We start from the raw sequence: 14793 nt of genomic DNA on the forward strand, positions 1-14793 counted from the left end.
TGGCAGAAAGGGGTCCCCAAAACCGCCGGGATGGCTTCTGACCATTGGGGCGGAGGGGATACGGCCGTGGGGACATTGTAGGGTGCCACCAGCGCGGCTGGAGGTGACACGAATCGGCCGGAGGGGACACGGGAGGTGCCAGTCCCGGGTTGGGGGGACACGGGAGGTGCCAGCCCCGGCCGGAGGGGACACGGGAGGTGCCAGCCCCGGCCGTGGGGGACACGGGAGGTGCCAACCCCGGGTTGGGGGGGACACGGGAGGTGCCAACCCCGGGTTGGGGGGGACACGGGAGGTGCCAGCCCCGGCTGGATGGGACACGGGAGGTGCCAGCCCCGGCCGGAGGGGACGCGCCCCCCGCTCCTGCTCCGGTTGTGACCCGGGCAGCAGCACCCGGCGGGGACACGGCTGGTGGCACCGGCGGGGCTGTCCCCCGTGGCGGGGACACGGCTGGTGGCACCGGCGGGGCTGTCCCCCGTGGCGTGGCCGCGCTGTGACACCCGCGGGCCGCGGGGACACGGGCGGGGGGTCCCGGCCGAGCGGCGCCGCGCTCGGGCAGCACCGGGACGATGTCACCGCGCTGTCACAGCTGTCCCCCGGCCGGGGGGGACCCGGGGCGGGGGGGACCGGAGCTTTCTGCCCCATTTATCGCAGGGACAGCAAACAGACATTTTCCAAAGGTCACAGCGTGGCTCTGCCGCGGGGGGGGCGCGGGCGGCACCCCCGGCACGGCGGGGACAGGGCTGGGGGGGGTCCCTGCCTGCCCCCACCCCCCCCCCAGGGACATGAGGAGGAAGAGGAGGGTTTGGGGGGGGGGGGGGGCGCGGGGCTGGAGCCGCCGGGGGTGCCGGGGGTGAGGAGGGAGGTGCCCCCCCGAGCGAACCGGGCACACCGGGCACACCGGGCACGCCGCGCCGCCTGCCCGCGTTTTATGGCCCCGGTTCCGCCGGAGGCGCCATTAGGGCCCCCCGGAGGAAGCCCCTTATCAGCGCTGTTTGCTTTTCCGGCCACGGCGGGGGGACACGGGCACCTGGGGGGGACAGGGACACCTGGGGGGGACAGGGACACGTGGGACATGGACACCTGGGAGGGACAGGGACACCTGGAGGGGGGACAGGGACACTTGGAGGGGACACGGACACTTGGGGGGGACAGGGACACCTGAGGGGGGACAGGGACACCTGCAATGCCCGGGGGGGGGACACAGACACCTGGGGGGGACACGGACACCTGAGGGGGGAACAGGGACACCTGGAGGGGGGACACGGACACGTGGGGGGGACAGGGACACCTGAGGGGGGACAGGGACACCTGGGGGGGACAGGGACACCTGGGGTGGGGACAGAGACACCTGGGGGGGACAGGGACACCTGCAATGCCCGGGGGGGGGACACAGACACCTGGGGGGGACACGGACACCTGAGGGGGGAACAGGGACACCGGGAGGGGACAGGGACACCTGCCCAGCTTGGGGGGGGACACACAGCCCTGCCCAGCCCGGGAGGGGGACACAGACACCTGAGGGGGGACACGGACACCTGCCTTGCACCGGGGGTTTGGGGACACAAACACAGCCCAGGGACAGCATGAGAGGACTGAGGCCACAGCCCACGGGGACCCTGGGGGTTGCCAGCCCCTCCCTGGGACCCCCACCCATTCCAGAACACCCACAGTCAAGTCCCCAGAGTGGCTCCCCCTCAAACAGCTCACCCCAAACCCCTCAGACTCACATCCCTCCCCAGATTTGTCCCCCCAAAGTGGCTCTCCATGAGGGTCCCCCAAAAGAACTCCCCTGCAGCAGCCCCTCCACCCCAAACCCCTAAAGGGGCTCTGCCCTCCAAGCCCCCCCAAAGCATCTCCCCTTAATCAGCCCCCCAAAAGCATCTCCCCTGAACCAGTTTCCCAAAAGCATGTCCCCTGAATCAGCCCCCCCAAAAGCATCTCCCCTGAATCAGTTCCCCCCAAAGTGACTCCTCTGAAGCAGTTTCCCCCAGAGCAGCCCCTCCCTCACCATCAGCTCCCCAAAGCACTCCTGCACTGCACTCCAGCACCCCAAAAGCAGTTTGTGCCCCAAAAGCTGCAGCCCCTCCTCACCCCGGCACCCAAAGCTGATCCCCCTGCGGTGAGACATTAAACATTTCTCAGTGCATCAGTAAAAATACTTTTTTTTTTTTTGGGGGGTGGAGCAGTGACACCCCTCAGCAGAGTGAGAGACCCTGACCACACAGTGGCAGGACCCCTCCCCAACCCATCCTCCGCCAAAATTATCAAATATTTACAAAACAAAAAAAAACCCACCCCAGAAAAAAAACCCAACAAATAAATAGCGTCGCTCCTTAAAAAACCCCTCCCACCCTTCACCCCCTCATCCATCGGTGGCCAGGATGACCACGGCCCCGAAGATGCCGACGTTCTGGCCGATGAGCTTCATCTGGTTCCAGAACTCGACGCGGCGCAGCGCGTGCCAGTAGCCCAGGTTGCCGTCGATGAGGAGGATGGCCAGGGGCAGCAGCACGGCCAGCACCTGGGCCGCTGTCCTCACGTAGTAACCCGAGAGGAAGGCCAGGGCCAGCAGCCCGTAGAGCAGGAAGAGCAGCTGCAGGGCCAGCTCACCCCCCAGCAGGTGGTCCAGGTAGGCCAGGCGGTCCTCGGTGCTGTGCTGCAGGGAGTAGGCCTGGGGGGACAAAGAGGGGACAAGGGGATGCTTACAGTGAGGGGTGGCAGCGGTGCCACGCAAGGTTTCACCCCCAGGGACAAGGGGGACCTGGAGTGTAGTGGCACTGGGAACATCTACACAAGAGTTCTGGGATGGGGAGAGGTGGCAGAAGGGGGTCCCTAAAACCTGGGGGTCATGGGAGATGCAGGGGACACTTGCAGTGGGGGATGGAAGGTGGTGGCACTGGTGCCATGCAAGGTTTCACCCCCAGGGACAAGGGGGACCTGGAGTGGAACACCCACACAAAGAGTTCTGGGATGGGGAGAGTCCCACCAAAACCTGGGACAAAGGGACACTCACAGTGGGGCATGACACCGGTGCTATCTGAGGTTTCTACCCTAGAGACAATGGGGACCTGGAGTGTGGTGGCACTGGGAACCCCCACACAAAGAGTTCTGGGATGGGGAGAGTCCTACCAAAAGTCCCACCAAAACCTGGGACAAAGGGACACTCACAGTGGGGGATGGCACTGGTGCCATGCAAGGTTTCTACCCCAGGGACAACGGGGACCTGGAGTGTGGAACATCCACACAAGAGTTGTGTGATGGGGAGAGGTGGCAGAAGGGGGGTCCCCCAAAACCTGGGGGTCATGGGGGACGCAGGGGACACTTGCAGCAGGGGATAGAGTGTGGTGGCACCAGTGCCATGCAAGGTTTCACCCCCAGGGACAAGGGGGACCTGGAGTGTGGTGGCACTGGGAACATCCACACAAGAGTTGTGTGATGGGGAGAGGTGGCAGAAGGGGGTCCCCAAAACCTGGGAGTCATGGGGGATGCAGTGTGGTGGCACTGGTGACAATCCCCCAAGGACATCTGCTGCCCGAGACTTCTCCCCTGGGGACAGTGTGGGCTTGGTGACACTGGTGACACCACCCTGAGGTGGTGGACTGTCCCTGAGGCTCGCAGCAGGGACAATCTGGAGCACTGCCCAAGGCTTCTCCCACAGGAACTATGTCCCCAGCCCACAGCACAGGGGTGTCCTCTGTCCCCAGGTGTCCCCTGCTGTCCCCAGGTGTCCCCAGTACCTGGCAGATGAGGTAGATGCCCAGGAACACCTGGCCCGTGGACTGCAGGGAGCGGCTGCGGGGTTTCTGCCGGTACAGCTCCCCGGCGCCGCTGGCCAGGATCAGGAACCCGCCGATGATGGCGATGGTGCGCGAGTACATCCTCACCTGGGGGCACGCTGCCATCAGTGCCACCCACTGCCCTTGGTGCCACCCTGAGCACCCTCAGTGCCACCCACTGCCCTCAGTGCCACCTGGGCAACCATCAGTGCCACCCAGAGCACCCATCAGTGCCACCCGGAGCACCCTCAGTGCCACCTGGGCAGCCATCAGTGCCACCCAGAGCACCCATCAGTGCCACCCGGAGCACCCTCAGTGCCACCTGGGCAGCCATCAGTGCCACCCAGAGCACCCTCAGTGCCACCTGGACAGCCATCAGTGCCACCCACTGCTCCCAGTGCCGCCTGGGCTGCCATCAGTGCCACCCACTGCCCATTAGTGCCACCTGGGCTGCCAACAGTGCCACCCGGAGCACCCTCAGTGCCACCTGGGGCTGCCCGTCACTGCCATCAGTGCCACCCACTGCCCTCAGTGCCACCCAGAGCATCCTCAGTGCCACCCACTGCCCTCAGTGCCATCCAGAGCATCCTCAGTGCCACCCACAGTGCCCTCAGTGCCACTCTGGGGCTGCCTGTCACTGCCCCTCAGTGCCACCCAGGGCTGCCCCACAGTGTCACCGGGGGCTCTGGGGGCAGCAGGGGTGGGGGTCTCACCTTGAGCCAGTCTCCGTAGTGCACGTGCCCCCCGACGTGGGCAGCGTAGGTGGCCACTGCCAGCTGCAGGGCAGCCCCCAGGGCGAACCAGCGCCGCTTGACCCCGAAGGACATGAAGCTGGCACAGAGCACGGCCACGCCCATGTCCACGTACAGGTAGGGCACCGGGATGTCCGGCTTCCTGCGGGGACAGGGACAGCAGCTCCGGCACCCCCATAGTCACCCCAGAGCCCCCAGAGTGTCCCCTGGGTTATGGGGCAGCCACAGCCCTCCCCTGCCCCACAGAGCCCCCTCTGCTGCTCTGTCCCCTTCCCAGAGCCCAGACCCCGACACTGCCGGGGTGTCCCCTCAGCCCCAGCCCCCCGAGGGTCCCTGTCACCTGTCCCAGCCCCACCAACGGTCCCTGCCACCTGCCCAGCCCCACACTGACCCAGGAGCCCCCCAGCTGCCCCACACTTCAGCACCTCCCACCCCCAGCCCCTCACACCCCGGGGCTCCCCCGGCTCTCAGGGCCCCGCAGCAGCCCCTGCACCCCGGATACTCCCGAGACCCTCCAGGCCGCACACTCCACACCCCCTCTGCCCCTCCAGACCGCAGGTTCTCACAGATCCCCACCAGCCCAGCCCCACAGCCGCCCCTGCCCTCACAACCGCCCGCAGCCCCTCACAGGCCCAGGCTCCCCAGGAGCACTCGCAGGCGCCCGGCCCCGTCGCGCACCGGCGCAGGTCGGCGCGCTCGGCGCACAGCAGCAGCCCGCTGAAGCAGTGCCAGAAGGGGAAGCGGGTGAGCAGCACGCCGCCGCCCGCCGTCAGCAGCCGCAGCGCCCGCCGCCTCCACCCGCGGCCCGCCGCCATCACCGGGCCGTCCCGCCGGAAATGCCGCGCCGGAACAGCCGCCTCGCCGACCAATCAGCGCCGCGCAAGGAGGAAGCCACGCCCTCTCCGTACAAACCACGCCCCTTTAATGGCAGCGCCCTCATTCCCCTCAGGCCGCGCCTCTCCATTCAAATGGCGGCTCCTGCCCCAAAATCGCGGCCTCGCTCCGGAACAGCCGCGCCCAGCGAGCCTCCAGCCTGCCCCGGGCCGCGCCTTGTCCCCGAAACCTCGCCATGGCCTCAGCCGCGCCCCATCAATCAAACAAACCCTCATTGAAAATGCAGCGCCAGACCCCGCCCCCCGCTGAAGCCACGCCCCATAACAATGGGTGTAACAAACCCCACCCTAAACCACGCCCACTCCTCTTAGCCACGCCCCTCGCGAGGCCACGCCCCATTGAGCCCCCACAGACTCCGGTGATGGTTAAAAAAATTTCGGGTTTTTATTGTTTTTTGCTAAACAAGACTAAAAAATTTTCCTTTTTTTTTTCTTTTTTTTTAATTTTTTTTTTTAATCTTTAATTTTCCTAAAGGCAGGGCTTGAATTGTTTTGAGTTTGATCTGCTTTTTGTTTTTAATTAAAAAAAAAACCAAACAAAAAAAACAATGGGGAGGAAACAAAAGGGGGACGGGGAGGATCGTGGCAAAAAAAATTTAAAATAAAAAAAGAAATTAAAAATTAAATGAAAAAGGGCAAAAAAATTAAAAACATAAAGGAAATGGGGTGAAACCCCAAATCCAGGTTCTGGCTGCTCCCAAGGACGTGTTAAGAGGGATTTTTTGCCACGACCCTAGAAGCAGACAAATATTTAAAGAACATTTTAATATATATTCATATATATATTTAAAGATAAGAAAAATAAGACTAATTCAAGCCTTGCCCTGTGCAAACAAAATTAAAACGAGACCACATTGGTCACGAGGGTCCCGGGTCAGCCACCACAGTCAGCTCGTTAGCTTTATTTTCTGGAGGGATTTTTGGGCAAAAGGGAGGCAGGAATTGGGAGGAAAAGGGGAAAGAAAAAAAAAAAAAAGGCCAAAAAATAAAATTAACAGAGTCTGACTGGCTGGAGGGAGAAACCATGGCGGAAAAACAAAGTCTGTTAGTCAAGTAATGCGTGAGGAGCTTTAAATTATTCTCTTTTCTTGTTTGTTTTGAAGTCTAAAGTTTGGAATTGGTTGAGATTTTCCCAAAAAAAAAAAAAAAAAAAAAAAGGAAATAAAAGTTGAAGGAGCCCCCGGCGCCGCCTCCGGGGAGGGGACGCGGGGACGGGGTGGTGGTGGTGGCCCCGAGGTGGCCTCAGGATGACAGGGATGTGTCCTTCTGTGTCTGCTGTGCTTGTGAACGCTGCAGGACCTTCTGGCTTTCCACGTCCCGGAAGTGTTTCTCCACCTGCAGGGGAAGGGGGAACCAAGGGGTTCAGGGGAGGAACCCGGGAGGGGCTGGGGAACCCCTGGAGGGGATGGGGACCAAGCAAGAAGGGGCTGGAGAATGCCAAGAGGGGCTGGGGAACCCCTGGAGGGGCTGGAGAGCAGAAAGGAGGGGCTGGAGAACCCCAGGAGGGGCTGGAGGCCAAGCAAGAAGGGGTTGGAGAACCCCAGGAGGGGCTGGGGAACCCCTGGAGGGCATGGGGACCAAGCAAGAAGGGGCTGGAGAACCTCAGGAGGGGCTGGAGAACCCCTGGAGGGGCTGGAGAACCTCAGGAGGGGCTGGAAGCCAAGCAAGAAGGGGTTGGAGAACCCCATGAGGAATTGGGGAGCCTCAGGAGGGGCTGGAGGCCAATCAAGCATGGCCTGGAGAACCCCTGGAGAGGCTGGAGGCCAAGCCAGGAGGGGCTGGGGAACCCCAGGAGGGGCTGGAGGCCAAGCAAAGAGGGGTTGGAGAACCCCAGGTGGAACTGGGGAGCCTCAGGAGGGGCTGGAAGCCAAGCAAGAAGGGGTTGGAGAGCCCCAAGAATGGCTGGGGAACCCCAGGAGGGGCTGGAGGCCAAGCAAGAAGGGGTTGGAGAACCTCAGGAATGGCTGGGGAACTCCAGGAAGGGCTGGGGAACCCCAGGAGGGGCTGGGGAACCCCAGGAGGCCAAGCAAAGAGGGGCTGGAGAACTCCAGGAGGAGTTGAGGAACCCCAGGAGGGGCTGGAGGCCAAGCAAAGAGGGCCTGGAGAACCTTAGGAAGGGCTGGAGAACCCCAGGAAGGTCTGGAGGCCAAGCCAGGAGGGGCTGGAGAACCCCAGGAGGGGCTGGAGAATGCCAGGAAGGGATGGAGAACCCCAGGAGGGCAAGCCAGGAGGGGCTGGAGAATGCCAGGAAGGGATGGAGAACCCCAGGAGGGGCTGGAAGCCAAGCAAGGAGGGGCTGGAGAACCCCAGGAAGGTCTGAAGAATCCCAGGAAGGTCTGGAGAATCCCAGGAAGGGTCTCAGGTGTCCCCAGGGAGGTGACACCCACCCAGTCCTTCCCAGTGTCCCCATCCCCTGCTCACCACTCTGAGCACACGACTCAAAAAGGGGGATCTGCAGAGGGAAGGGGATGCCAGGAGAGGCTGGAGCCCATCCAAGGAGGCTCCTGGCTGTCCCCAGGGATGTGCCACCCTCCCAGGACGTGCCACCCTCCCGGTGTCCCCACACTCACTATTTTGCGTACGTGGCTCAGGGCGCTCCCCTCTTTGCCTTTACAGTTCTCCACCTGGTACGGAGGGGCAATGACGACTTCTTCCATCACAACGATGTTCTTCTCCTGCCATTTACAGTCCTTAATGCTGAGGGGAGGGACAATGGCATCAGGGACTGCCACCACTGCCCCCTGGGGTGGGGCTGTGTCCCCCTGAGGGGGCACAGAGCACCCTGGTCACTCCAGGGTCTGGCTGGAGAGGGGTGGGACCCCAAAGGGGGTGGGATGTGCCAGGCAGGGCAGGGAGCAGGCAGGGAGCCACCCTCACCCCCAAGGATCCCATCCAGGACACACCAGAACGTTCCAGGGCAAACCCAGCGAGGGCAATCCCCTAAAAAGGCTGTGGGGGACTCCAAAATGAGCCTGGGGACCTCTGGGTGGGCACTGGGTACCCCTGGGTGGGCACTGGGGACCCCTGGGTGGGCACTGGGTGGGCACTTACGTCTTATGGATGGTCTGGAAGAGCTGCTGCCCCTCCAGAGAGACACCAGCACTAATTGCATACGCCTGGCTCATCTTCTCCTCCTTCTCCGTCCGTGCTTTGTTGGCAAGCTGGGGACACACAGGGACAGGGGTTGGGCTGGGAGCACTGAGGGGACACGGGGACACCCCAGGTATGGCTCTGCCCCTTGGGATTCCAGCCTAAATTCACCCTCAGCATTGCCAGGGCCTCCCAGAGATTTGGGGGGTGGTGGTGCCATCTCCTCACATCCCCCTGCCCCTTTCTGAATTAATTCTGGCATTTTAGGTGCAAACCCCCCTCACCACTCAGTTCACTTGGGATGGAGATGAGGAAGAGGAGCCCTGGAACACCCAGCACGCTGGGAGTAAATGCTCCACGCAGGAGTAGGAGCAACTCTAGCCTGCAGCAGTTGGTTTGCTCCCAAAAAACACCCAGAATTGGTTATCTGGGAGCTGCATCCGTGTGTGGGGAGGTGTGATTACACACAGGGTGCTGGAATAGAGATGGAAAACCCCGACCCTGGCCTCCCCCAGGCTGCATCCCATGGATGTGGGAGGGGAAGGAAGCAGAGCCTGGAGGCAGCAGCCTCGGACCAGCTGCCTTTTCCTGGCTGGAGCTGCCGCAGTGGAGGAGCCACATCAGCATCATCCCTCCTCTTCCTCCTCCTGGGGCCTGGTCATTGCTGGGAGCACACCCAGAGCTGCTCTGGCTTCCTGCTGCTGCCTGAGGGGGTCTCAGCCCTTGGAAAGCCCCAGCTCCCTCTGACTGCGGACCCTTCAGTGCCCCTGAGGGACAGGAGTCCTCTCTTGGTGGCAGCAGGGACAGGAGCCTTCCTCACCCTCACAACCTCACCACCCAGCCCACTCCACGTGGGAATGGCTCCCTCCAGGGCCACCAGCCAGGCTTCTAAAGCTGACACAACATTCCACAGGAACTTCCCTGGAGAAGTGGGAACCTCCCTCACCCCACTGGGATGGGCTGGAATTGTGGGGCAGAGCCCTGAGAATCCCCTCTGCCATGTCACCCCCTTCCCCAGCCAGACCTGATCCCCCGTCCCAGCCTGAGGTTCAGATCCTCTGTCCCAGGCCCTGGGATGTTCCTCCAGCAGCTGCTGCACCCACACTTGGGGACAGCCCCGACAAGAGGCCACCAGGAGGTGGCTGGAACCCCCAGAGAGGTGCCAGCAGCAGCAGCCCAGCATTGCCAAAGGATCCATCCCTGTGCTCATCACTCCCTGCAGCAGGTGTCCCCCAAAGCCCTCAGCTCTCTGGGTTCCCTGGAGTGCTGCCAGCACTCCCATGTGCACACACCTCCTTCTCCCAGTACAACCAGTACCACCAGCAACATCCCAGTCCAGCCTGCCTGAGCCCCCATGGGGATGGGGGCATTGCCACTGGCACAGCCCCTTCCAACCCGACTGCATCTGTCACCTCCCCACATCCAAACCCACAACTCTGGGACGCTGGAAAAGACCAAAGTGAGCACCGGAGTTCCTGAGGGGCTCCCCAAAATCAGCACTGGAATTCCTGAGGGGCTCCCCAAAGTGAACACTGGAATTCCTGAGGGGGCTCCCCAAAGTGAGCACTGGAATTCCTGAGGGGGATCCCCAAAGTTAACAATGAATTCCTGAGGGGGATCCACAAAGTCAGCACTGAATTCCTGAGGGGGTTCCCAAAGTTAACACTGAATTCCTGAGGGGGATCCCCAAAGTCAGCACTGGAATTCCTGAGGGGGCTCCCCAAAATCAGCACTGGAATTCCTGAGGGGGATCCCCGAAGTTAACACTGAATTCCTGAGGAGGTTTCCCAAAGTTAACACTGAATTCCTGAGGGGGTTCCCCAAATGAACACTGGAATTCCTGAGGGGTTCCCTGAAGTGAACACTGGAATTCCTGAGGGGGTTTCCCAAAGGGAACACTGAATTCCTGAGGGGGATCCCCAAGTTTAACAATGAATTCCTGAGGGGGTTCCCCAAAGTTAACACTGAATTCCTGAGGGGTTTCCCTGAATTTAACACTGGAATTCCTGAGGGGGATCCCCAAATGAGCACTGAAATTCCTTAAGGGTTCCCCAAAGTTAACACTGGAATTACTGAGGGGTTCCCCAAAGTTAACACTGAATTCCTCAGGGGGATCCCCTCAGGCTGAGCTCCCAGCCATGTCACCGGCTGCAGTGACAGCCAGCAGTCACACTGTGGTGGCAGCTGTGTCATTTGAGACCTGGATGTCTTACTCCATCGGGAAGGGACCCAGGAGGGCATGGACACCCAGCTGGTGCCACCTGTGTGGCACAAAGCCCCGGGAGAGGTGTCCCTGTGGCACAAGGAGGTGACAAGGAGCACCCCACACCTGGATTCACCCCAGCACTGAGGGCTCGGGGTCACCTCCCCTGCTTTTCACCTCACTGGGAATGGGCAGTGATCCCATTCCAGGATGGATGGAAAGCAATTCCTCAGAATTCCAGGAGCTCCCCTTTGTGTGCACTCCAAAATCTAGATCCAAAATAGCCTCATCCAGACCCCAAACATCACTACCTGGGCCCAAACTACCAAAACCCAGGCTCCAAACCCCAAAACAAATCACCTTGGAGCCCAAAAATACCAAAATCCAGGTCCCCAAATGCCAAAAATCTAGATATAAAACCCAGGCCCCAAAACCACCCAAAACCCAGGCCCTAAATGCCAAAACCCAGAGCCTAAACCCAACAAAATCCAGGCTCCAAACCCCTCAAAAGGCAAACCCCAAAACAAGATCACCTTAGAGCCCAAAAATACCAAAATCCGGGTCCCCAAACGCCAAAAATCTAAACATAGATATATATATCTACGTATAAAATCCAGGCCCTGAAAGCCAAAACCCAGAGCCTAAACCCAACAAAATCCAGGCTCCAAATCCCTCAAAAGGCAAACCCCAAAACAAGATCACCTTAGAGCCCAAAAATACCAAAATCTGGGTGCCCAAACGCCAAAAATCTAAACATAGATATATATATATCTACGTATAAAATCCAGGCCCTGAAAGCCAAAACCCAGAGCCTAAACCCAACAAAATCCAGGCTCCAAACCCCTCAAAAGGCAAACCCCAAAACAAGATCACCTTAGAGCCCAAAAATACCAAAATCTGGGTGCCCAAACGCCAAAAATCTAAACATAGATATATATATATATCTACGTATAAAATCCAGGCCCCAAAACCACCCAAAACCCAGGCCCTAAATGCCAAAACCCAGAGCCTAAACCCAACAAAATCCAGGCTCCAAACCCCTCAAAATGCAAACCCCAAAACAAGATCACCTTAGAGCCCAAAAATACCAAAATTCGGGTCCCCAAATGCCAAAAATCTAAACATAGATATATATATATATCTACGTATAAAATCCAGGCCCTGAAAGCCAAAACCCAGAGCCTAAACCCAACAAAATCCAGGCTCCAAACCCCTCAAAATGCAAAACAAGATCACCTTGGAGCCCAAAAATACCAAAATCTGGGTGCCCAAACGCCAAAAATCTAAACATAGATTTATATATATATATATATATCTACATATAAAATCCAGGCCCTAAATGCCAAAACCCAGACCCCAAACCCAACAAAATCCAGGCCCCAAATGCCAAAACCCAGAGCCCAAAGTGGCAAAACCCAGAGCCAAATCACCAAACCCCAGATCCAGGATGGAACTCCGGGAAGCTGCGCTGGGAGCAGCTCCAGTGGTGAATCCTGCTGGATCCTTGGAGAATTTTGGGGGATTCCCTGCAGGATTTTGGGGGAGCCCTGCTGAGGAGGGGCTCTCTCACCTTGCTGACGTTGAGGGAGGCTAAAGGGGGAGGCGTTTCCGTGCGGTCATTGATTATTTCCACTTCTGACACGTACTGTAAGTTTACGAGCAGGATGTCTGCGTGGTTGGGCTTGCCACTGGAAGAGGGGCATTCTGCACGAGGGCATTAAGGAAAACAAATCCAGAAAGAGGGTTTTGTAGGTGAGGAGCAAAGCAGGAGGAGGTTGGGGTTGTGGGGAGCTCCTTTGCTGCCTTGGGATTATCAGTGATCCCATCTCATCTCCCTCTGCAGCTGTGGGTGATTCTGGTCTACCCCAAATCCAGATTGATTCTCCACTCCTGGCCCACCAGCACCACTGGTTTGAGCCAGCACCACCAAATTTGCACTTTTTCCACCAGAATTCTTTTCCTCCTGCAGGCAGCAGCATCCCCAGGGAGGATTCTCTTCTCTAAAGAAGGGAATTCTCAGGAGAGGGACACACAAGGTTGGTTGCTGGGGACGGGACAGCACCCCAACAAAACCACCCAAAACACTCCTTTCTATTGGGAATGAGACAGCACCCCCAAAAAAAACCCCAAAACACTGCTTTCAGAGCTGATTCCTGCACGATTCCTCTGCTCCCATGAGGATGGATGGATGGATGGATGGATGGATGGATGGATGGATGGAGGAGCACAGCACGGAGAGCCTCTTCCATGCCAACACCATTTCCCCCTAGAAGAGATCCCCATGGAACTCCCTGTTCCTCTCCCAGCCCTCCTGAGCACAAGGTGGAGCCCTCCCTAAAAAACACCATTCAATGATGAGCAGAAAGCCAGGAAATTCCAGTTTCCTCCTTTGGGGGATGAGCTGGAGCACCCCAGATGTGGCAGGAACAGCTGGACTTGGGGAAAGGCTGGCTCAGCCCCACAAGCAGCACTGAGCAACCTGTTGGACGCTCTGGGATTTTCCTGCTGCCTCCAGTGGGACCTGGGAGCTCCCCTGGCTCCAAGCACATTCCAGGGGGCTTTTTCCTGTCCTGATTCCCACAAAACCCTCTCCCAGCTCCTCATTCCCTGCAGAAGCCACCCCTGGCCCCCCCAGAACTCCAACACCAGCCCTGAGGTGAGCATTCTCCTTCCCCCATCTCCTGGGACCCTCCGCTGCTTCCCAACAGCCCTCGGCTTTTCCCGTTCCTTGCAGATTCCAAACAAAACCACATCCATGGATATTCACACTGGGGGGGTGGCAGGGAACACCCCACTGCCCCCCACTCACCCCAACACGAGGCTCCCCAATCCCCCCACAGTGAATGCCACACCCCCACTCGCCCCACTACAGAATTCCCCACTGCTGCCCCCAAAAAAACCTCCAGGACACCACAGCCCCCCCCATTCTCCCCAAAACTGGGTGCTCTCTCTCTGCCCCCATTCAAACTAGTACAGAGCTCCCCACTCCCTCCCAAAAGCTCTTTATAATGCAGGGCCCCTCCATCCCTCATTCACCCCAAAACCAGCCCCAAATCCCCCCATTCCCCCTAACACAGGCTCCCCAATCCCCCCACAACAAACCTCCTCACTGCTCCCCAAAATCTCCCTGCAGGACACCCCCCATCCCATTCACCCATTACAACACTCCCAACTCCCCCATTCACCAGAGCTCCTCCATCCTCTCTTCCCCGGGTTAAATCACCACAATCCCCCCGCACCGAGCTCCCCAATCCCCCCATTCACCCCAACACCAACCTCCCCAATCCCCCCAAAATCGCCCTGCAGGACACCCCCCATCCCATTCACCCATTACAACACTCCCACTTCCCCCACTCACCAGAGCTCCTCAATCCCCTCTCGCCGGTTACAATCACCCCAATCCCCCCGGCACCGAGCTCCCCAATCCCCTCATTCACCCCAACACCAACCTCCCCAATCCCTCCAAAATCTCCCTGCAGGACACCCCCCATCCCATTCACCCATTACAAGACCCCCAACTCCCCCATTCACTCCAGCTCAAGGCTCCTCAATCCCCTCTCGCTGGCTACAATCGCCCCAATCCCTGCACACAGCGCTCCCCAATCCCCCCATTCATCCCAACACCACCCTCCCCAATCCCCCCCAAACCTCCCGAGCGGACTCCCCGCTCCCCCCATCCCCGGGGGTCTCCCACAGCCCCTCAGACCCCTCCCCGTCGCCGCCCACCTCGATCCCCTCACACCCCCTCCCCTTTTTCCCCCTTTCCCCTCCCTCCCTCACGCCCCCCCCCCTCATCGGGCGGGCCGCAGAGGCCCGAGCGGGCCGCGCCGGGGCCGGGAGCAGCGCGGCGAGGCGCGGGCGGGTGGATACTGAGCGCCAGCATCTTGCTGGGGTAGTCGAAGGCGACGACCTCGCCCTGGAGGCGCTGCTCCTGGCAGGTGCGGCAGGACACCTGGCTGCCCACGCTGAAGTACTCGCCCGGCGCCGCCATCTTGTCCGCCCGCAGCGCCCGCGGCTCCGCTCGCCTCGGCCAGGCGCGGCGGGGGCGGGGCCGCGCGGCAGCGAGGGCGGGGATTGGC

At 60.0% G+C, this 14793-nt stretch overlaps 2 protein-coding genes across 2 annotated transcripts; both read right to left on the reverse strand.

Annotated features, from left to right (window-relative positions):
- Positions 1-2306: 2306 nt before the first annotated feature.
- TMEM101 (transmembrane protein 101) lies at positions 2307-5343 on the reverse strand. The gene is made up of 4 exons (XM_054281746.1): positions 5207-5343; positions 4490-4670; positions 3738-3884; positions 2307-2671 (listed from the first exon to the last, which is right to left on the reverse strand). Exons 1-4 carry the CDS (start codon positions 5341-5343, stop codon positions 2363-2365), a joined length of 774 nt encoding a protein of 257 aa, XP_054137721.1. The 3' UTR covers positions 2307-2362.
- A 438-nt stretch (positions 5344-5781) lies between these two features.
- LSM12 (LSM12 homolog) lies at positions 5782-14747 on the reverse strand. The gene is made up of 5 exons (XM_054281747.1): positions 14585-14747; positions 12285-12418; positions 8473-8582; positions 7992-8118; positions 5782-6756 (listed from the first exon to the last, which is right to left on the reverse strand). Exons 1-5 carry the CDS (start codon positions 14703-14705, stop codon positions 6664-6666), a joined length of 585 nt encoding a protein of 194 aa, XP_054137722.1. The 5' UTR covers positions 14706-14747; the 3' UTR covers positions 5782-6663.
- Between the last annotated feature and the right edge of the window lie 46 nt (positions 14748-14793).

The sequence above is a fragment of the Melozone crissalis genome, unplaced genomic scaffold, assembly GCF_028551555.1.
Source record: "Melozone crissalis strain CALT ecotype California unplaced genomic scaffold, PUWL_Pcris_2 ptg000032l_1, whole genome shotgun sequence".
NCBI classification, from domain to species: Eukaryota; Metazoa; Chordata; class Aves; order Passeriformes; family Passerellidae; genus Melozone; species Melozone crissalis.

Excerpts from the sequence above, each read along its gene's own strand:
- TMEM101 (XM_054281746.1), bottom strand. The coding sequence starts at position 5,343 with ATGGCGGCGGGCCGCGGGTGGAGGCGGCGGGCGCTGCGGCTGCTGACG. Across the intron at positions 3,885-4,489 it reads ACTACGGAGACTGGCTCAAG|GTGAGGATGTACTCGCGCAC; the intron begins GTGAGACCCCCA and ends GCGTGCCCCCAG. Across the intron at positions 2,672-3,737 it reads GCATCTACCTCATCTGCCAG|GCCTACTCCCTGCAGCACAG; the intron begins GTACTGGGGACA and ends TTGTCCCCCCAG.
- LSM12 (XM_054281747.1), bottom strand. The coding sequence starts at position 14,705 with ATGGCGGCGCCGGGCGAGTACTTCAGCGTGGGCAGCCAGGTGTCCTGC. Across the intron at positions 8,583-12,284 it reads CCTCCCTCAACGTCAGCAAG|CTTGCCAACAAAGCACGGAC; the intron begins GTGAGAGAGCCC and ends GTGTGTCCCCAG. Across the intron at positions 8,119-8,472 it reads TTCCAGACCATCCATAAGAC|CATTAAGGACTGTAAATGGC; the intron begins GTAAGTGCCCAC and ends CCCTCCCCTCAG.